This window comes from Urocitellus parryii, chromosome 2 (assembly GCF_045843805.1).
Source record: "Urocitellus parryii isolate mUroPar1 chromosome 2, mUroPar1.hap1, whole genome shotgun sequence".
NCBI lineage: Eukaryota > Metazoa > Chordata > Mammalia > Rodentia > Sciuridae > Urocitellus > Urocitellus parryii.
Genome location: NC_135532.1, coordinates 106,667,820 through 106,690,235, shown reverse-complemented (window position 1 = coordinate 106,690,235; position 22,416 = coordinate 106,667,820). Strand labels below are relative to the sequence as shown.

General features: G+C 38.1%; 1 protein-coding gene across 1 annotated transcript in view; it reads left to right on the top strand.

Annotated features, from left to right (window-relative positions):
• Positions 1 to 22,416, top strand: part of Slc9a9 (solute carrier family 9 member A9) — a 538,630-nt gene that overhangs the window by 340,431 nt on the left and 175,783 nt on the right. Inside the window, exons 12-13 of the mRNA XM_077793762.1 lie at positions 9,886 to 10,039; positions 16,534 to 16,538. Coding sequence (XP_077649888.1) covers positions 9,886 to 10,039; positions 16,534 to 16,538 — 159 coding nt within the window. The remainder of the gene's footprint in view (positions 1 to 9,885; positions 10,040 to 16,533; positions 16,539 to 22,416) is intronic.

The following is a 22,416-nucleotide window of genomic DNA, read 5'->3' as shown; positions in this document are numbered from 1 at the left end:
CTTCATGACTCCATGATTTATATCCAGCTGGTGGGAGGGAAAAGAGAGCCAGGGATAGGAACAACTGCTTCGTAGAACCCTGAGCCAGACATGACACATATCTCTTCTGCTCTCAGTTCATTGATGAGAAGAGTCCTATGGTAATATCTAGATGCAAGAGATGCTAGAAAATATAGTTAATGCAGTTATCACTATGAGCTCTCTATGAAGGTTTTAGTGGACAAAATAGCCATCTTTGCCACAATAGCCCTGTGCAGTAGGAATATTGCTATCATTTATAACTCTACTCTTATGAAAAAAGCAACCCTAGATAACCCAGCAAATATTGATATTTGAGGCCAGATAATTCTTTACCTTGGGAGCTGACGCATACATTGTAGGATGTTTAGCAACATCTCTGGCCTTTACCCCTAGATAACAGTAACAACCTCATCTCTCTCTATTTCTAGACAATTCAAAGTCCTTCCAGACTGCCAAAGATTCCTTGTGGGGAGGAGGGGGTGCAAATCGCCCCAGATGAAAGACACTAGTCTAAATAGAAAACTAAAAGTTGACCTTGGGAACACAACCTGGCCATAAGTTAAGCATGGCTCACAGAATGTTAACTTTGTTTTGATCTTTATTAGCCTTTCTCTTGAAACCCTCTGTTGCAGATTTCCGCTAGCAGTAAGGATTATTCCACAGTTTACTACCATATCCATCGTACCTACATGAAAAGAAACTTCCTAAGCCAGAGGCATCCATGCATGTTGACTTTGAGTTGCAACAGAGCTAATCCTATTTACAGTTACCCTTCCTGACTGCCCAGGGCTTCCAAAAGCAGGCTTCGTTTTACACAAAAATATACTGAAGTTCTGTTTCAGCCTTTCTCAGTAGCCTTATGTTTAAATGATTCAAATTCAGGAAGAGAGATGAAGGAAAAAAAAAAAAGTTCTGCTTGTCTCACACAGACTCAGTTTCCAGGAGAACTCATTTATTTTTGAATGCAGGTTTTGCCACCGAAAACAATCTGTTGGCTTCACTTCCATGTGATAAAATGACGTTGGGTAGAAATGGGAACCATGTACCAAGGTTGCACTGCTCTGGAAAATGTATTTTGAAACCAGACTGACATTTTTGCTGAATGTAGTTACCCTTTGCAAGGTCATGAGACTAGCAAGTGTAAAAGCAATACATAATTCAATTTTAGACCCATACCAGGCTTTGATTTACCAGACTAATGATAAGTATGTGTTAAATCTTTGAAATCAACTCCCTCATAGCAGTCGAAATGAAAGGAAAAAAGGGATTACAATGGATTATATTCCAAATGAAAAGACAGGCAGCAAAATAACTCATCGAAAAGGCATTTCTTCTAAAGGACGAATCAGTTTCTCAGGGACATCTCTGCATCCCTGTCCATCTCTGGCTCATTTCCTTCTGGGTTCCAGTTGTACTTTCAAATGCAAAAATGACCTTTCCTTCATCCATTCATGCATGCATTCATTGCAAGTTGGCTTAGGAGTGCTAACTCTGTGAGAGGCACCGTTCTGGAACTGTGGATGCCACCGAGGATGGGCAAACCAGGGATCTGCCCTCCCCAAGTTCATTTTCTAGGTGAATAATAAAGAAAAACAAACATGATTGTTTCAGAGGGTGATAAGTTCCATGAAAGACAGACCAAAAAGACCTGGGTGAATTAGGTGGGGCACCTAGTCGGATGGTCAGGGCAACCTTTCTGACCTGAGATGATAAGTGGCAATCAAGGGACAGTCTAGGAGGAGTCCTGTGGGTAGAGGGAACAGCAAGTAGAAAGACATTGAAACAAGAACAAGCATGGCCTAAAATAAACTTCACCTTGCTACACTCTTCAAGGTCAAACTGTCATCCCATATTCTCACTTTATAGCAAAGAGAATCTACCTTCTGAACTCACATCTACCCACCTCCTCAGCCTCTGCTTATTAGATTAATGGGCATCTCAGATCAAAGATGGTTTCAATACAGCCTTTAATCACCCAGCACCCAAATATGCTCTTCCCACAGCTTTCTCCAGTTCTTCAAGTTGTTCAGACCCTAAGTTCTTGAAGTCTTCTCCTCATAGCCCTCATCTGATCCAGCAGCAAGTAGTTGCAACCTTCAGCATACATCTAGCACCTACCAGAGATGATAATGCATTCACTTCTCATCTGAGATAAAGTGCCAGCCTTCTCCCTGGTGACCTACCTCCAGCCACCTAGAAATCTGTTTTCCTTATCAGAGCTAGAGCTATTCTTTTAAGCATAGAACAGATCATATCCCTATCTTGTATAAGAACTGCCTGAAGCTTGCCAACTTAAAATAAAACCCAACTCTGCACCGTGCAAAAGCCCAGCATGATCTGGCTCTATCACCTCTCTGACATTAACTCCTTCCACTGGCCCCCACCCTTGTCCCTTCATCCCACTGAGCCTCCTTGCTGCTGCTCAGATGTGACAGGCATAATCTTCCTGAGAGCTTTGTGCCGACTATTCCTGAAGGTGAACAGATCCCCACCTGTCTTCTTCCTCTTTTAAGGTCTCTGCTCAAACATCAACTAACCATAGAGGTTTCCCTAGCCACCCTAACATCCCAGCCCTCACATCTGCACTCTCTCTATCCTCTTACCCTACTTTGTTTCCTTCATAACCTCTCACATAACTCACCTGAAAGCATCTTTACTAATATTTTGCTAATAAACCCTGTCTGAGTCCTGAATGGATGCATGAATACATGAATAGTACTTTCTCCTATCTGGAGGGCCTGAAACCCCTGCAATTGTTTGATTTAAGAGCACTTACTGAGTTTCGTCTTCTGGATATCACAATAACTAGATACAGGAAATGTGGAAGGCAGATGTCATTCCAACATTCTAAGAAATTAAGAGTTGCAGAAAAGAACGGATCACATTAAATACAGATTCATCTCAAGCTATTACTTAATAGTACAAGTGGCACAAGTGGGAGGTTGTATAGAATTTCTAAGAAAGAGAACAATATGGACTCGAATATTCCAGGAAACTTCGTGGAGTGAGATGAGGTTAGAAAGGTGGTTCTGACGGTGAAGGTTGGAGAAGCCCCAAAGAAAGGCAGAATTCCAGAATGGAGGCAAGGGGCTGATGGCAGGGTCCTGGCTCAGAGGCAAGGACAACAGGTGTTCATGGGACGAGAGGATATTGCCTTGCTTATGGAGTCTCTCTACAGATAAGTTGATGGGGAAGGTGGGCTGAGGTTCTGGTTGGGAAGCTACTCATGGTTGCTGAGCTGAACCATGACCTCATGAAGCTAGGTTTTGAGAAAACCTTCCTGAGAGTCGTGGGGTGGAAGGAGGAGAGAAGAGAAACTCTGGGGCGCAAACCAACGTGTCACAGGGGCACAGTCATGGCATGAAGTGATGGGCCTTGGGCCAACGTGGCACAGTGGGATGTGGGGGCGCCCACCTGAGCTAGGATGCATGGGTTCTCTGCTGAATTGGACTCTCAAGAGTCAGGTGACTGGTCTGAATGACTATGTATGTTCTTAAGTCCCACATGATTTTGATGGGCACTTCTCATTAAAGACCACAAGTCTAGCCTTAAAACCTTTGTATAGAAATGAGGTAACAGATACCAGAACTCTTGACTCTTCCCATAAGGCTTTAAGGGTCTCAATATATAATAAAAAGGCAGACACTGGACGTGCAAAAACAATCACTCAACCATTACATTCAACTAGAAAGTATCAATCACTTTTCCATATATTATCTGGAATGTGGAAGAATCAGAAGATTCGTCTGTTTGTTTATTCAGTGAATACTTATTGAGCATCTATTATGTGTCTGGGATTGCTCTAGATGTTGCAGGCAAAGAGACAAGAATGGATTGAAATGCTCTGTAAGTGCCCTGAGGACAAATATGGTTGTCCCACCAATACAAGGCAGTAAAATCCAGGCTTTGCAGATCAGCTATAATTAGGCAAAGTTTGAGAGAGAGCTACAGAAGGAACTGGAGAGAACTTGGGTGAAAACAAACAACTCAAGTGTGGAGAACTGTGTACACAGAGACTCTTACCACTCCATCCATTTCAGTGCCTTAAATGCTGCACATCTGTTGACAGGGTCTGATGAAGCAAAGCAATCTTACCTTTTTCTTCAGTCTGCACTTTCAAAACATCTCTTTTGCACCTCTCATATACCTTGTCACAGTTTACCTTTTAAGAGAGTCTTTTTTTTAGGACCCTGAGCTCAAGAATAGAGGATCCAACCTCCCTCATCATTTCCTTTCCTGCCTTGGACAGAGCTTAGAATGGAGTGAACACTCAAAAAATGTTTATCACTTTGCCTTATTGTTTTGTACTTTAAATAAGGATGCCCTAAGAGGTCTTTATATTCCTGAGATCTAAATATGTACACAGACAAACACACACATCTGTGACCCCCATCCATTCAGAACACATTTGCAAATTTTTGCTTCACTTTTGCTCTGTAAAGATAAACAGGAAGCTACAGCTCTCTGCAGCAGGGGTCCTTGCTAGAAAGCCTTCCTTGGTTCAATAGTCTTCTATTGTTATGAATAGAACACGAACATAATTAACATGAGAATCCCTAGGAGGCCAATTTCAAATGCAACCACATTTAATTGTAGGTAATTCTTTTATTCCCCAGGATGATGCTAACTTTCCAACTGGGGATATGAAATATGTCAAAATGCCTGCAAAGTCAACCCATTTAAAATGAAGTGCTATAGTCTAGTAACTCCCAAAAGTATAGAATTATTTCCATCAGTTGGCCAAAAACAAAGAGGAAAGGAAAAGTAAGCCAAAGGGTCAAAGTACCCAGAATACAAAATAAAACAAAGGTTTTGATGAGTTCTGAATTTCCCATTCCCAAGCAAAATAGTATGTGTTCTTTGGAAATGTTTCCCTAAGAAGCACACCCTAAGTCAATATTAATTTTTCATTTCTTATTATATTTCTGGTAGCCTAAGTAATTTGTTTCAATTCTAAAATTTTCTATGGCCCAAATCCATGGTGTTAAGATGATAAGATCAGGTGCACCCAGCCTCCACACAGGAGGTAATCGATGCATATGTATTAGATGAAACAATGAATGGCTATTGATTTGACATTCATCCAGGCTCCACAAGTATAATGAGAAACCTCATAAACGAATCCTCATAAAGGATGAGCGGGACAGAGGCAATAGTTTGTTCTAGCTGGACTTTGAAATTAGCTTCACTTTGTCCACGTGGCAGCCTTATGGTTCCCAAGCCCAAGCTTCCTGCATTGCCAGCCATCTCACATGTGGAAATATCCTAAATGCCACATGTAACCAGGGCTGTTGATGGATGATCTCTTCCCTGAGGCCATCATCTTTACATGTTTTTCAAGGTGGCCATCATATTCAGAAGTCATCTTGTCAACAGCTTGGAGTTTGGCCCTCCATTAGCAGTGTTTCCTCAGCCTGCCACAAGGAAATAGCTGTACTTGTCAGTTTTTTCCCCCAGAAATCTCTAAGTTGCATGTCCCATAAATAGGGATTTTAATATGTAAGATATATATGTAATAATATAGTATTATTTATATGTATTAGAATATATATTATATAACATAAAAATATAATACATTAATAATATATAATATATAAATATACAATGTAATGTATAATTTTATATATTATATATTATAATTTATGATATATAATATTATTATATGGGTGTGGTTATTATGTGATCCCCAGTGATGGGAACACTCTTTCTCTTCATTATAGGCCTCTTAAGTGTTCAGAATTTCTGATGTATAGAAATTCTTTTATTAATATCTACTTCAAATAATATATATAATATATGTACATATATATATTATATATATATATATATGTATTAGAAGTCAGATTAATAGATCTCTTTGAGTCTTTTATTTAAACCAAGAACTGCATGCATACAGATAATTTAGATTTAAGGGCATAGTTATGCTAGTTTAACATAATAATGATACATTATTAAACATACTTAGGAAGATTAAGGATTCCTTATACCCGCCCATGATATTCAACATGAAAGAGTTTACAGTGAGCATGACATAGCAAGTTTAATTTGTATTCTATTTGTGTTCTTTTCTTTCTCACACAAAACCAGAAGTAAAAAAATTCTCCAAATATTCATAGTAAGAAAGACAAACAGTGATGTCTCTTCACCTAATGCCTCTAGTATCAGCCAACTTGGAGGTCAATGTTGCTTTCTGGGCATTTCTAGCAATATCAGCTTGAGGACTAGAGAAAATTAAAAGATCACCTTCTATCTCGAGGCCTGCTCTGTGATTGAATGCCGCTAGGAGCTTTACGTTGACCTATAAATTCTTTCTTTAGATACAGAAGTCTGTTGCAAAACTGTTCCTTGAGTCGTTATTCCCAAAGGACACCATTTGTATTTCCTGGAGAGAATATCATTAAAATAGCTCCCACTATTAAGGGCTACTAATCTTCCAGTCTGCCTGTCCCCAGCTGGGTGTGGCTATGGGATCCCCAGTGATGGGGACACTCTTCCTCTTCATTACAGGCCTCTTAAGTGTTCAGAATTTCTGATGTATAGAAACTCTTTTATTAATATCTACATCAAATGTTATCTTCCTTATCTTCAGGCCATTTCCTTGTCTACATGGAGATTTAGAATAATTTCCCTCCTCCATTACACTTTGTTCCTGGAAGGTATTTTATAATCGGAATGTGCGCTCCTCTCTCTTCCTGACGCTTCCTTGTTTCAGGCAAAATGTATTAAATCTCTCTCGTCTAATCCTCCAGATCTCGTTATGCCACTTGCCTCTTATATGTTCTCAGTGTAGAGATAAAAAGGAGCATTGTACTCTAGGTTGGGAACATGCAATAAGAACCAGGATGGTTATAGTTTTCTTCATCCTCCCCCATATCTGGTTTATAAAATTGAGAAAAGATTTGGAAATCTGAAAGCCATGTGCTACAGTAAATATTATAAAAAGCAGATCATTGAATTTTATGTTTCTGATTTAAAAAAAAAATCACTACTCTGACTTATATCACTATCTTTACAAACCTTTATTTGTCCTGTTACACAACATAGGAACAAGAAAAGGTCTTACAAGTCCTGGGTTTCTCAAGAGGGACCTTCTACTTTATCTTTTTTCTTTCCTACCTGTTTTTTTTTGTTTTTGTTTTTGTTTTTGTTTTTGTTTTTGTTTTGTACCAGGTATTGAACCCGGGCACTTAACCACTGAGCCATATCCCCAGCCCTTTTTTGTATTTTATTTTGAGACAGGGTTTCAGTGAGTTGCTTAGGTTCTCTCTAAGTTGCTAAAGCTGGCTTTGAATGCACAATCCTCCTACCTCAGCCTCCAGGGCCACTGGGATTACAGACATGTGCCTCTGAACCTGGCTCCTACCTGTGTTTTTATTACTCTTCACCAAAGTCTACATTTCTATTTTTATTAATCTCATCACACTTGGAAGTTGTAGCATTTACTATTTAATTTACTATTTAATAAATGTATTAAATAGTAAATGTATTTAATATGGATTCAAAAAAATCTATCAGTACAGTGTTATTAACGAAGAAAAAGTAAAATAAGAAAAAAGCAGATTTTAATAGATTAGCAAGGGTCACAAAGATTGTAAAAGTATGTATTCAGTCTGGAATATTTTTTAAATGTCTTTAAACTAATTACTAATTTTAAGTCCATAAGTTTAGTTTTCCTTATTTTCTCATACTTTTTTTACAGTAATTGTTCCTAGGAAGATTTTTTTTTGTAGATATGTGCAAGAGTAATCAAAGTTTTTGTAGAAAGACAAAATAATTGGAATAATTAAAACAATTTTGGAAAAAAAGAACATGTAAGAAGAATCACTCTACCCAATATTAAGGTTTACTATATAGATATAATAATCAAGACAGTTTGCTATTAGAAAAATAGATATATAGCTCAATGGAACAAAATACAGAACTCAGAAACAGAGTCACATAAATATACCTAACTATTTTTTTACAAAACCTAACTCAATGGGACAAGTAAGCATCCATTGGAGAAAAAAATGAGCTTCAATATAAATCTCTCACTTCATAAACATGCTAGAGCAAATGATCATGGACTTAAATGTAACACTATAAAACTTTTAGGAAAAAAAAAAAACTCTTTGAGATCTAGGGCTTAGGCTGGATTCTTAGACTTGACTTCCAAAAACACAATTCATAAAAGGAAAACTCAACAAATTAGATTTCATCAAAGTTAAAAAAATTTTACTCTGAAAAAGACTCTTCAGAAGATGAAAAGACAAGCTACAGAGTGTAAGGAAATATTTCCAAACCATATATCCCACAAAGGATTATTATCTATAACACATAAAGAATTCTTGCCAGGTGTGGTGGCTTATGCCTGTAATCTCAGCAGCTTGGGAGGCTGAGGCAGGGGGTTCTCAAGTTCAAGTCCAGCCTTAGCAACTTAGCAAGACCCTAAGGAACTAAGTGAGACCCTGTCTCAAAATACAACATAAAAAAAGAGGAATCTGGGGGATGTGACTCAGTGGTTGAGGCCCCCTGGGTTCAATCCCTTGTACCAAAAAAAAAAAAAAAAAAAAATTTAAAGCTCTCAAAACTCAGCAATAAAAAAAAAATCCAACAATTAATTTAATTATCCCAATTTTAAAAGGTAAAGACGATATGAAAGGCTATTTTATAAGGGGAGGGGGGATGGATAACAAATTATCACCTTAAAAACGGTTCAATTCCTTTAGCCGTTAGGAAAATAGAAATTAAAACCACAATAAATTATCATTCCTACCTATCAGAATGTTTAAAAAATAAGGACACCCCCAAGCCCGAAAAGAATACAGAAAAATTGGACGATTTTAAAATTGCTGGTGGGAATGCAAAACGGCAGAGGTTCTCTGGAAAAAAAACTTGGATAATCTCTTTAAAAACTAAACATGCAAATCTCATTCAAAACTCAGTGGTTGTACTCCTGGGCATTTATCTCAGAAAAATGAAAATTTATGTTCACAGAAAAACCTATGTGCCAATCTTAGCAGCCTTCTTTATAACAGCCATCAACTAGAAACAGTCTAAATGTTCTTTAATAGGTGAGTGGTCAAATAAACCATGAAACATCCTCCCCAGGTGATACCACTCAATTATACAAAGGAACAGAGTACTGAGACATACAGCAACGTGGAGACCCAGGGAATTATGCTGGGGGTGGGTGAAAGGCAATTCCAAAATGGTATAGACTTCATGCTTCTATTTACATAACAACCCTAAGATGACAAATAACAAAAACATAGGGACCCAGAGCAGATGGCTTGCTGCCAGTTGTTGTGGACACATGAGGGAAGAAAGGTCATAAAAGTCCAGCAGGAAAGATCATGGGGGTGATAGAAATGTTCTGTATCTTGACTGTTGAGATGTCAATATTCTGGTTGAGATATGATGCAATAATTTTGAAAGAGGCTATCAATAGGGAAAGAAAGGAAAGTGCACTTAGGAATGCTCTGGGGTTTTGGCGGGGGTCTTGTTTTTGTTTTGTTTTTTGGTACTGGGGATTAAACTCAAGTCCACTTATACACTGAGCCACATCCCCAGCCCTTTTATATATTTTATTTAGAGACAGGGTCTCACTGAGTTGCTTAGGGCCTCCCTAAATTGCTGAGGCTGACTTTAAACTCATGATCCTCCTGTCTTAGCCTCCCAAGCCACTGGGATTACAAGTGTGCACCACAGCACCCGGCTTGGTGTTATTTCTTAAAACTCCATATGCTTCTAGAATTACCTCCAGATAAAGCATTTGGCTAAAAAAAAAAAGTAATTGTGTTAGTAAATTGTAAAGATAAAAGCAATTGAAAAGAAAATGAAGCGTGCAGGGTGCTTATTTTCTCTTTGGGGTTTTCCTGATAGGTTTGCGAGGAGCAATCGCGTTTGCCTTAGCTATTAGGAACACGGAATCTCAGCCCAAACAGATGATGTTCACCACCACGCTGCTCCTGGTGTTCTTCACTGTCTGGGTATTTGGAGGAGGAACGACTCCCATGCTGACCTGGCTTCAGATCAGGTAAGTGGTACTGTTAGCCAAAGAGGTCACCCTGCCCCATGGTCGTGCTATTCAGTTTCTGGTACTGCAGAATGATGGACAGTGGTAGATCTGGATCTCTCCCTAGAGTCAAGTTGACCTTCTCTCTCAAGGTGAACCAGTGTGACCCAGCACCAACCAAACTGACTTTTCCAAGAGTGCTAGAAATCCTAGAATGGTGTCTAGGGTTTATTCTACTAGTTCTTCCACTCCACAGTATTAGAGTACAATGTGATATGTGATGGAATTTCCAAAGAGAAAGTAAGACATGGGTCTTGTCTTCCAGATAGTCTAGTAGGATTATTACAGAAAAAACAGTGATACCAAGGAGAAAATGAACTTGTTTTAATTCCTCACAGCACTTAAGATAGAAATAGGGACATGGGAACCCTTGAATATATTTGGTTGGAGAGACAGATGTTGAGCCAAAGGGGTGCTACAGACAGAAGCCAGATACTTTCTCACAGGAAAAAGAGGTCAAGTTTGCAGTCAGGAACCAGGCAGTAGTCACTGGCTGGAAGCTGATTTCTAGAAACCTGAAGCATACAGGTGGCAGACACATAGACAAAAACAAATAGCTGGAACAATGGGCCAAACTATTAGAAGATGTCCATGTCTTTATGTAAATGTTTCTGTGACCTGGGTCCTCATTTTCATTCCCTAGAAGGTAAAGTAGTGTAGGCAAATCACATGTAATTTCTCTAATCCCTACATCTTGAATGTCATTCAGTCCCTCCCTGGATTCCATCCATTCTCTAAGGCAAATTCCTGTCTACCACATCTGACAGGAAAAGGTCCATCTAACTGGAAAAGGACTTTCAAGAAGATTCTTACAGATGAGTCCTCTCTTATAGTTGCCTGACATATAATAGGATTGAGTAAGTAATTGATGAAAAAATTAGAAGAGTATAATCACAAACATAAATGCTGTTGTTAAGCATTTACTGATAAACTTTTCTATCCACTTGACAAAGAGAAAGCAGAAGCAGGACTCACACGTTGAGAGGAAGAAAGCTTGTGCTTAAATCAGGCCAAGTAGCTATGCATTAAACCAAATTCAAGGGGGAAAAAAAGACCTCTCAAAGTACTGTGAATATTGCTAAACACATAAAAGGGCTTTGACTAAAGGTGAATAGAGAGTGTTTTGAAAGGCTTGTTGAATTATTTTCTAGTCATATAAATGTGGTCTGCAATTCCTTTCACAGTGGTGGTTACCTGTGGGCGCCTATGGATGAGTACACATATTACATTAAACTCTACAGCCCTGGATCCCCTGGAAATTGTTACTTAGATAGTGGTGAGCTGGGTTTCTAGGAAATAAATTCAGGAGGCTGGATCCATGCATGGAAAATGAGGGTGTGGAAAGCAAAGGATAAAGGATGCCAGTGCCCACAAGATAAAAGTCTTATCCATTGGGTAAATCTAGAATGTCTAGAACACAAGGTAGCAATGGCAAGGTTTTCTTAAAGTATTCAAATGCAACTTGCTTTCTGTTGTTTCTGTCTTTACCCTATAGAATTTGCAAATCAGTCATGTGTTTTATCCTAAAGTATGTACCTGACTCTTCTCTATACCTTCCAAAGACCTCAGTGGAGATTTCCAATAGGTGTTGTGACTTATATGGTCTCTTGAGCCTGGTTCCACAGGGAAAGGGAAGTATAATAAGGGCCTTCAAGATGTCAAGACGGCTATCCAGATTATAAGACAGATTCTGATAAAGGATAGTGATGTAACTGGAGGTCAACCTAGGCCAGTATTATTTGGGCTTGGTGGAGATACAGCATGGGATTACAGGTCATGGACATGCCCCAGTGGGAATTGGTTCCCAAAGACTTGATTAATTTGATCCCCATCCAGGAAGGGAGAAGGGTAATGGTGAGACTGGATGTATTAGGGAAAGAAGTCAATAGGGCTCCAGTCTAGTGGACAAGATGGTAATCTCAGCTGAGAAATAGAGTGTAAATCTGAAATCAGGGCATAAACCCAGTCAGAAAAGCCAGAGACCCATCTACTAGGACGTCAAAGAGAGAAAACTAAAGTTCATTGATACAGAGAAACCCTGGAAGTCAATTCAGGCAGATGGGATACAAAGCAGCAAGAGTAGGGCCAGTGGCTTCTCAAACTTGGGTGAGCACAAGAAGCACCTAGAGAGCTCATTAAAACTCACATTGCTGGCCCCTACTCAAGTTTCTGATCCCCTAGATCTAAGTCAAGGTCTGAGAATTTGCATTTCTACCACAGTCCAGGAAATGCTGGTGTTGCTGGTCCCAAGCCCACACTTTGAGAACTTCTGGTTTAGAATTCCTATCCCTGGTGGAGATGGAGCTGATATTAGATACTGACAGATTTGGCTAGGGTTGCACAAGACCCCTGAGCCTGTGCACCTAAAACAGAAGGAGGCAGAGGCTCTCCAAGGAGGAAGAGTCACTATGCATTGATGAATGGGGGAAATAGGACATAATCAAATAAACATTAAGGACTTCAGCAAGCACATACACATATGCATGACATGAATTTGATCCTACTATGTTCTAGTGATACCATCTATAATCCACTTCCCTGTTCTGGCTTGTAATGTTATCAAAGATATTCTCAATTCCATATGCCTTTAAATTCGCAGCTGTCCATCATTTGACTACATTTAGCAAGGCTTTGCTTGTTTACTGAGCTCTATCTCATTAACCAACTTTCATGTCAGTCTCTTTCCATAAAATGCCAAAATGTAAGTAGATCGCCATTTTAATAAAATAACAGAAATCAGGAAGCTTACGGGGGAGGTAATGCAAATGTGATATTGAATAAGAACAAACATCCTTGCTTGGAAGGCGATTTGTTTGCATGCGTTACGCGGTCTTCCGTTCTTGAGTCTACACTTGTTTTTTTCTTCTCTCTCTTAAATTATCAGGCAGGTACCTGAGTTGGTTTTTTTTTTTCATCCCTATAAAATTTTCCATTCAGCCACAAACTACCACAGTAGGATGCAAATAAAATGTTTTATATAAGGTAAAAATTGGTGGTATTAATACAAATTGCACTTTGATGTGAATGACTTTAAAACAGCAATGATCCTGTGTTTAGAGAAACTCTTAATGATCTTTAGATATGAAATACATTCTCCATGATTAATCTGGTCCTGATTAAGCACCAGTCAAGTTTCTTGTCTTGAAGCTACTTAATTTTCATTTAAAATTTCTCTTAAATTTTAAATTTTCTCTTGATTTTTCTCTTTCGTACAGTATTAGAAATAAGTCAGATTTTTGTTTCTCAAAATTCTGGAGAAAAAGAAAACACTTCTCCAGCATTATTTTGGAGGTTTTCATGTCTAGGAAATCAGTGTGGTGACTTGATTAGAGTGTGGAATACATTAATACTGGCCATGAGGAAAACCCGACTCACAGTCTCCAAGGACCAGCTCTGCTGTTAGGCAGGAAACTAAAGCAATCCAAAGTGGCAAGCTTTCCCCGCAGAGCTCAGTCAACAGAATTATCAAGCAAATTATCACACATGCTTACACATCAACATCAAAGACCAAGGAGGTGGCCTTCTCTGACAGTGGCACCAAATAGTTAAGGTTGGGATGGTAACGCCATGTTTGGTTTGGGGTAGGGCACCTCGTGGAGTTAACCAGGTTTCAGCAAACAGTCCATGAGAACAGAGCCCATACCACAGGCAAACCCCTTTTGGGCTCCCCTAGATAAGATGTTGGACCCAGTTCATATATATATGTGCAGTTCCATAGGTAGTAAGAAACAGAGGCGGGTTGGAACTCACATATCCTAACTCCAGAGTGTATGCACTTATTTACTACATTAATAAACTAATTAAAAATATTAAACATGCATGCAAATTTGGGTCCTAGAAAGGAACCAAATAGAAGACAGCTATGGAACTTGACTATATGTATCTCTCCATTATATTAAGTTATATTATACCTAAACACAGTGTGCCTCCACTAATGACTGTATGGCCTCCAGACTGTGACCTCCAAACACTAGTAACCATCGAACAAAAGTAGCCAGCATTCAAGAGTCACTATTCTGTCCTGGATCCTAGAGAGCAAAGTGCCAGGCACAGTGGCTGCTGTCTTGCCTCTGCTCTGTAAAGCAGGAATAATAATAGTAGCTACCCCACAGGGTGGATGAGGCCTAGCAAGTGGCTAAACTGTGGGGCTGCAGAGCCAGACTCCAGCCCAGACAGTCCAAGCCCAGAGCCTGTATCCCTGAATAGTGCACTCTTCTGCCCCCTGACTAAATGAGCTTATCCTGGAGGCCTGCAATGTGCCTTGATTAACATATCCTCTAGGGGGAAAAAGACATGTGCTTTTATAACCAAGAGAGGCCTGTTAAAAACAAACACAGGAAATCTTCATCCATCATCAGGACTGGACAGACTTGCTCATGCAGTGCAGAAATTCTTCGCTATCGTCTTTCTCTTTGACCTGGAACTGTTAAAGGTAAACGAAGCCAACTCTAGAGGAGACAGTGGGGACATTTGTCTTCCTCAATTATATGAATTTATAATTATAGGAACTGCAGGAACTTGTCACCTTCATCTCCACCCCATGCAGATCCCAAGCCTTTCTGCTGTCAGGTTCTTTCCCAAATCAACCTAAAAAAAGTTTGCGAACTCCAGCCTGTGTCCATTGCAGACTGAAAAACTTCTAGATAGTGCAGTGCCTCCAGTATCAATATTTTAGTTAAATATTTAAATTCTATTTTTGGTTTATGACCAAAAGCCATCCTAGAATGCTTTCTTTATTAGTTATGCCCACTAGCTGCAAAGCTTTAAAATAACAGTCATCCTAGGAATGTACACAAAGATAGAGAATTCTCCTTGGTAATATTCTTGAATCTTGTAGCAGAGTTAAATGCACTTGCTTATATGCAGACTTCTTTTATTACTGAGGTAAGGACCTATCAATTTAATATAATGGAGAGATACATATAGTCAAGTTCCATTGATAGCTGTCTTCTATTTGGGTTCCTTTCTAGGACCCAAATTTGCATGCATGTTTAATATTTTAAATTAGTTTATTAATGTAGTAAATAAGTACATACATTCTGGAGTTAGGATATGTGAGTTCCAACCCACCTCTGTTTCTTACTACCTATGGAACTGCACATGGTAAATCCAGCTTTTATAAGCCTCAACTTTATTATTTATATAATTGGAGTAATAATAATAATAACAATAATAATAATATCTCTTTAAAATTTATAAGTATTAATTATTGAAGGTATGAGGAACTTACAGTTTAAAGTAAATGCCCAACAAATATTGCTATAATAGCCAAAAGACTCTTACATACCCCTTTCTGATCCAAACATTCTTATTATTGCTTATGTCACTTATACATACACATAAAGTATTAATTAATTACATAGAAAACCAAACAAAAATAGTCTCTGGAGAATTTAATTCCTTTTGTGTAATAACTAGGTCCATCAATTTCATAGACAACTCCTACTTCTTCTGCATTCAAAATGATAACTTCTTAAAAATTCTCACAAAAAGAATTGCATGTATCCAGCAGCTTAAAATGATTCTTTCTAGAATATGCTTCTATTTCCTTCTTCACATAATAATCTTTGCTTTGGAACTTTTCAGACATTTAATTTGCATCATTTCATCACTTTGTATTGATTTTCATAACTTGTATTGATTTTGTACCAATTTATATACTTTGTGTCACTTTGTTTCAATTGGTAGACCTGAGAAACATGCTCTCATGAAACATGGAAAACTGATTTACTCATTTGAAATAGAATTATACTTTATATTCCCTACTTGCTATTAAAATTATGCTCTCTTTTCTTTATTTTCTTCTACAATGTTTCATAAATCCAAATATTTATTACTCAAATCAATCTAGTTTGACATATTACATTAGTAATATTGGCTAACTGTAGTAAACTTTTGTTGTCCTAAATTATTAAGGGTTTATAACAAGTTTTGTGAATTAGCAGCTCCTCAATTTGTTCCCAATGCCATCTGGTTTCTTTAAGCTGCCTTCTTTCTGGATACAGAACCTCTCAGCTCCAGAAATAACAGTCTTTCTCTCCACAATTGCCAGGAGTTATATTGTTAATTACCTTCTCTGAACATTTTCCTGAGAACAACAATATCAATAAACTTCACCCATTGGGTCACCAATGGTTGACAATGGTCATTCTGTTCTATTGATGAGAATGTATTAGCCTGTTATCATAAAATACAATCCAATATATAGTTGCTTTCCTTCAAATAATCATTGTATTTTTAATATGATTATTGTTTTACTTAGAGATGGATACAATACCTTTATTTATTTATCTTTATGTGGTGCTAAGGATTAAACCCAGTGCTGCAACCTGTGCTAGGCAAGTGCTCTACCACTGAGCCACAACCCAGTCCCTGTATCTTTACATATAGATGAAGTCTGGAAGAAAAGTGATTTTGACTGCAGCAAATGGAGCAGGTTATTCAAAGGGTGGCAGAGTGGGTTCTAGTTCTGGCCAAGATGGAACATTCATACTTCACCCCCATCCTTTCCATTGAATTCAACCAAAAGCCCTGGGCCAAAGACATGTAGCAGTTCATTAGGACTCTAAAAAGCAAATGGTAGCAGACAGATTGGGGAAGGGTGGCTGGAACCAGAATTCAGAGTACTGTTGAACCTGCAGTGAGTTTCCCACATTTTCTTCTCTCTGAAATCTCTTGACCTGGATTGCAAAGAATAGAACAAGGAAGGAAGGAGAGAAGGAGGGAAGGAAGGAAGGAAGGAAGGAAGGAAGGAAGGAAGGAAGGAGGGAGGGAGGGAGGGAGGGAGGGAGGGAAGGAAGGAAGGAAGGAAGGAAGGAAGGAAGGAAGGAAGGAAGGAAGGAAGGAAGGAAGTGAGGGGCCAGGCCATGAACAGAAATTCTGTTTCTGGTATCTGGAAGAGGAAAAAGGAAATTCATGGGTCAGATGAGTGGGAAAATTCCCTGGATTAGTTGTTGTATCTTTCATTCTGTCTCATTCCAATACCAGGCAATCATGGGACAGCAGGTGACAGCAGCAGCAACAGTTAGGTGGAGACCTAAAATGCCAACCAAAGGAACTGTGGTACAAGACCATGGGCTGGGATTCCCATTGCAGATTTTTCTGTCTTAATCCTCTTATTAATTACCCTTGGAGGCAGGTGCAGTGTCCTGGGGAAATCATGGAAATATATAGCAATGCAAACCAAAGACTTGCTCCTTAGCCAGAGGACCAGAAAAGGAGGCACTGGGAATCTATCAAATGTAGAGGCAATTGCCAATGATAAAGGAGTTTAAGGAAGTTATCCTATAAAGTTGCCATTAACTTTTGGGCTCACTCCTAAGCTATGTATGCCTATATGTGACCCTGAACAGCACCCAAGTCTTTGAGAAATGCATTTCAAGACAGAGAATTACTCAGGTCCCAGACTGAACACTGGGAGGCACATAGGCAGAACAGAGCTGAATAGCACAGACTTTGAAACTGAATTTACATTGGAACCACAGATAACAGAAGGCAAGTGGAAACTTGTTTCTAGGACCTACTCTGTTTGAATGTCTGATCAAACAAAAATTGTATTTGTCCATGAGAGAACCCTATGTCACTTAACATATCCAGATCCAGAGTCACTTAACAAAATATTTGAAATTTCCAGGATATGTGCAAAACTATTCAGCATGTGACAAATAAGGAACATCTTAATAGCTCTCAAGCAAAAAGACAATTAACTAAATGCCAACTCCAAGATAATATACAAATATTGGAATTAACTGATCAAGCCTTTAAAACAACTATTATAGCCATATCCCAAGAAGTCTATGCAAATATAATAGAAATAATCAGGGAAAAAAATCAACAGAGAAATACAAAAAAGAAAGAAATGGAAATTTTAGATCTGAAAACACAATAACAAAAATAGAATAACCACTGAATTAGCTTAACAGCAAAATAAAATATGACAGATGAAAGATTCAGTTTACTTATAGACTATTTTTTAAAAACTATACAATCTGCATTATAATAGAATGATTTTATTTTTTTTTAAAGAGAGAGAGAATTTTTAATATTTATTTTTTAGTTTTCGGTGGACACAACATCTTTATTTTTTGTTTGTTTGTTTGTTTGTGTGAACCTATGTTTCATTTATTTATTTATTTATTTATTTTTTTATTGTTGGTCGTTCAAAACATTACATAGTTCTTAATACATCGTATTTCACAGTTTGATTCAAGTGGGTTATGAACTCCCAATTTTACCCCGTATACAGATTGCTGTATCACATCAGTTACCCTTCCATTTATTGACATAATGCCTTTCTAGTGTCTCATGTATTCTGCTGTCTGTCCTATTCTCTACTATCCCCCCTCCCCTCCCCTCCCCTCCCCTCCCCTTTTCTATCTCTACCCCTTCTACTGTAAATCATTTCTTCCATTTGTATTGTCTTGTCTTACCCCTCCTTTCCTCTTATATGTCATTTTGTATAACCCTGAGGATCGCCTTCCATTTCCATGTGATTTCTCTTCTCACTTCCTTTCCCTCCCACCTCTCAACCCTGTTAATGTAAATCTTCTTCTCAAGCTCTTCGTCCCTACCCTGTCCTTGTTTCCTCCCCTTATATCAAAGGAGTCATTTGGTATTTGTTTTTTAAAGATTGACTAGCTTCACTTAGCATAATCTGCTCTAATGCCATCCATTTCCCTCCAAATTCTATGATTTTGTCATTTTTTAGTGCAGAGTAATACTCCATTGTGTATAAATGCCACATTTTTTTATCCATTCATCTATTGAAGGACATCTAAGCTGATTCCACAATCTTGCTATCGTGAATTGTGCTGCTATGAACATCGATGTAGCAGTGTCCCTGTAGCATGCTCTTATTAGGTCTTTAGGGAATAGACCGAGAACGGGGATAGCTGGGTCAAATGGTGGTTCCATTCCCAGCTTTCCAAGAAATCTCCATACTGCTTTCCAAATTGGCTGCACCAGTTTGCAGTCCCACCAGCAATGAACAAGAGTGCCCTTTTCCCCGCATCCTCTCCAGCACTTATTGTTGTTTGACTTCCTAATGGCTGCCAATCTTACTGGAGTGAGATGGTATCTTAGGGTAGTTTTGATTTGCATTTCTCTGACTGCTAGTGATGGTGAGCATTTTTTCATGTACTTATTGATTGATTGTATGTCCTCCTCTGAGAAGTGTCTGTTCAGGTCCTTTGCCCATTTATTGACTGGGTTATTTGAAATCTTATTGTCTAATTTTTTGAGTTCTTTATATATTCTGGTTATTAGGGCTCTATCTGAAGTGTGTGGAGTAAAGATTTGTTCCCAGGATGTAGGCTCCCTGTTTATCTCTCTTATTGTTTCTTTTGCTGAGAAAAAACTTTTTAGTTTGAGTAAGTCCCATTTGTTGATTCTAGTTGTTAACTCTTGCGCTATGGGTGTCCTATTGAGGAATTTGGAGCCTGATCCCACAGTATGTAGATCATAACCAACTTTTTCTTCTATCAGATGCCGTGTCTCTGATTTAATATCAAGCTCCTTGATCCATTTTGAGTTAACTTTTGTGCATTGCGAGAGATAGGGATTCAGATTCATTTTGATGCAAATGGATTTCCAGTTTTATCAGCACCATTTGTTAAAGATGCTATCCTTCCTCCATTGCATGCTTTTAGCCCCTTTATCAAATATAAGATAGTTGTAGTTTTGTGGATTGGTTACTGTGTCCTCTATTCTGTACCATTGGTCCACCCGCCTGTTTTGGTACCAGTACCATGCTGTTTTTGTTACTATTGCTCTGTAGTATAGTTTGAAGTCTGGTATCGCTATACCGCCTAATTCACACTTCCTGCTTAGTATTGTTTTTGCTATTCTGGGCCTTTTATTATTCCATATGAATTTCATGATTCTTTTATCTATTTCTACAAGAAATGCTGTTGGGATTTTGATTGGCATTGCATTGAACTTATAGAGAACTTTTGGTAATATCGCCATTTTGATGATGTTAGTTCTGCCTATCCATGAGCAGGGTATATTTTTCCATCTTCTAAGGTCTTCTTCTATATCTTTCTTTAGGGTTCTGTAATTTTCATTGTATAAATCTTTCACCTCTTTTGTTAGGTTGATTCCCAAGTATTTTATTTTTTGGGGGGATATTGTGAATGGAGTAGTTGTCCTCATTTCCGTTTCAGAGGGTTTGTCGCTGATATACAGGAATGCCTTTGATTTATGCGTGTTGATCTTGTATCCTGCCACTTTGCTGAATTCATTTATTAGCTCTAATAGCTTCTTTGTAGACCCTTTTGGGTCTGCTAGGCATAGAATCATATCATCTGCAAATAGTGATAATTTAAGTTCTTCTTTTCGTATTTTTATGCCTTTAATTTCTTTCGTCTGTCTAATTGCTCTGGCCAGTGTTTCGAGGACTATGTTGAACAAAAGTGGTGAGAGAGGGCATCCCTGTCTTGTACCAGATCTTAGAGGGAATGCCTTCAATTTTTCTCCATTCAGAATGATGCTGGCCTGTGGCTTATCATAGATTGCTTTTACAATGTTGAGGTATGATCCAGTTATCCCTAATTTTTCTAGAGTTTTGAACATAAAGGGATACTGTACTTTGTCGAATGCTTTTTCTGCATCTATCGAGATGATCATATGGTTCTTATTTTTAAGTCTATTGATGTGGTGAATAACATTTATTGATTTCCGTATATTGAACCAGCCTTGCATCCCATGGATGAATCCTACTTGATCATGGTGTATAATTTTTTTGATATGTATTTGAATCCGATTCGCCAGAATTTTATTGAGGATTTTTGCGTCAAGGTTCATTAGAGATATTGGTCTGCAGTTTTCTTTCTTTGAAGTGTCTTTGTCTGGTTTCGGAATCAGGGTGATGTTGGCCTCGTAGAATGAATTTGGAAGTTCTCCCTCTTTTTCTATTTCCTGAAATAGCTTGAAAAGTATTGGTGTTAGTTCCTCTTTAAAGGTTTTGTAAAACTCTGCTGTATACCCATCCGGTCCTGGGCTTTTCTTAGTTGGTAATCTTTTGATGGTTTCTTCTATTTCCTCTATTGTTATTGGTCTGTTTAGGTTGTCTATATCCTCCTGACTCAATCTGGGCAGATCATAAGACTTAAGGAATTTATCTATGCCTTCACTATCTTCTATTTTATTGGAGTATAAGGATTCAAAATAATTTCTGATTATCTTCTGTATTTCTGAAGTGTCTGTTGTGATATTGCCTTTTTCATCTCGTATGCTAGTAATTTGGGTTCTCTCTCTTCTTCTCTTCTTTAGCATGGCTAAGGGTCTGTCAATTTTATTTATTTTTTCAAAGAACCAACTTTTAGTTTTGTCAATTTTTTCAATTGTTTCTTTTGTTTCAATTTCATTAATTTCAGCCCTGATTTTAATTATTTCTTGCCTTCTATTTCTTTTGCTGTTGTTTTGCTCTTCTTTTTCTAGGAATTTGAGATGAAGTATGAGATCATTTATTTGTTGGTTTTTTCTTTTTTTGAGGAATGAACTCCAAGCAATGAATTTTCCTCTTAGAACTGCTTTCAATGTGTCCCATAGATTCCGATATGTTGTGTCTGTGTTTTCATTTGACTCTAGGAAGTTTTTAATTTCCTCCTTGATGTCTTCTGAAACCCATTGATCATTCAGCAACCTATTGTTCATTCTCCAAGTGATGCTTGATTTTTCCTTCCTTCTTTTATCATTGATTTTCAGTTTCATTCCATTATGATCAGATAAGATGCATGGTATTATCTCTACCCCTTTATATTGTTCAAGAGTTGCCCTGTGACATAATATATGGTCTATTTTTGAGAAGGTTCCATGTGCTGCTGAGAAAAAAGTGTAACTACTTGATGTTGGGTGGTATAGTCTATATATGTCAACTAAGTCTAGGTTGTTGATTGTGTTGTTGAGTTCTATAGTTTCCTTATTTAACTTTTGTTTGGTAGATCTGTCCAGTGGTGAGAGAGGTGTGTTGAAGTCTCCCATGATTATTGTATGGTGGTCTATTAGACTCTTGAACTTGAGAAGATTTTGCTTGATGAACACAGCTGCACCATTATTGGGGGCATATATATTTATGATTGTTATGTCTTGATGGTGTATGGTTCCCTTGAGCAGTATGAAGTGTCCTTCTTTATCCCTTTTGATTAACTTTGGCTTGAAATCTATTTTATTAGATATGAGTATGGACACTCCTGCTTGTTTCTGCAGTCCATATGAGTGGTATGATTTTTCCCAACCTTTCACCTTCAGTCTATGAATATCTTTTCCTATCAGATGTGTCTCCTGTAGGCAGCATATTGTTGGGTCTTGTTTTGTGATCCATTCTACTAGCCTGTGTC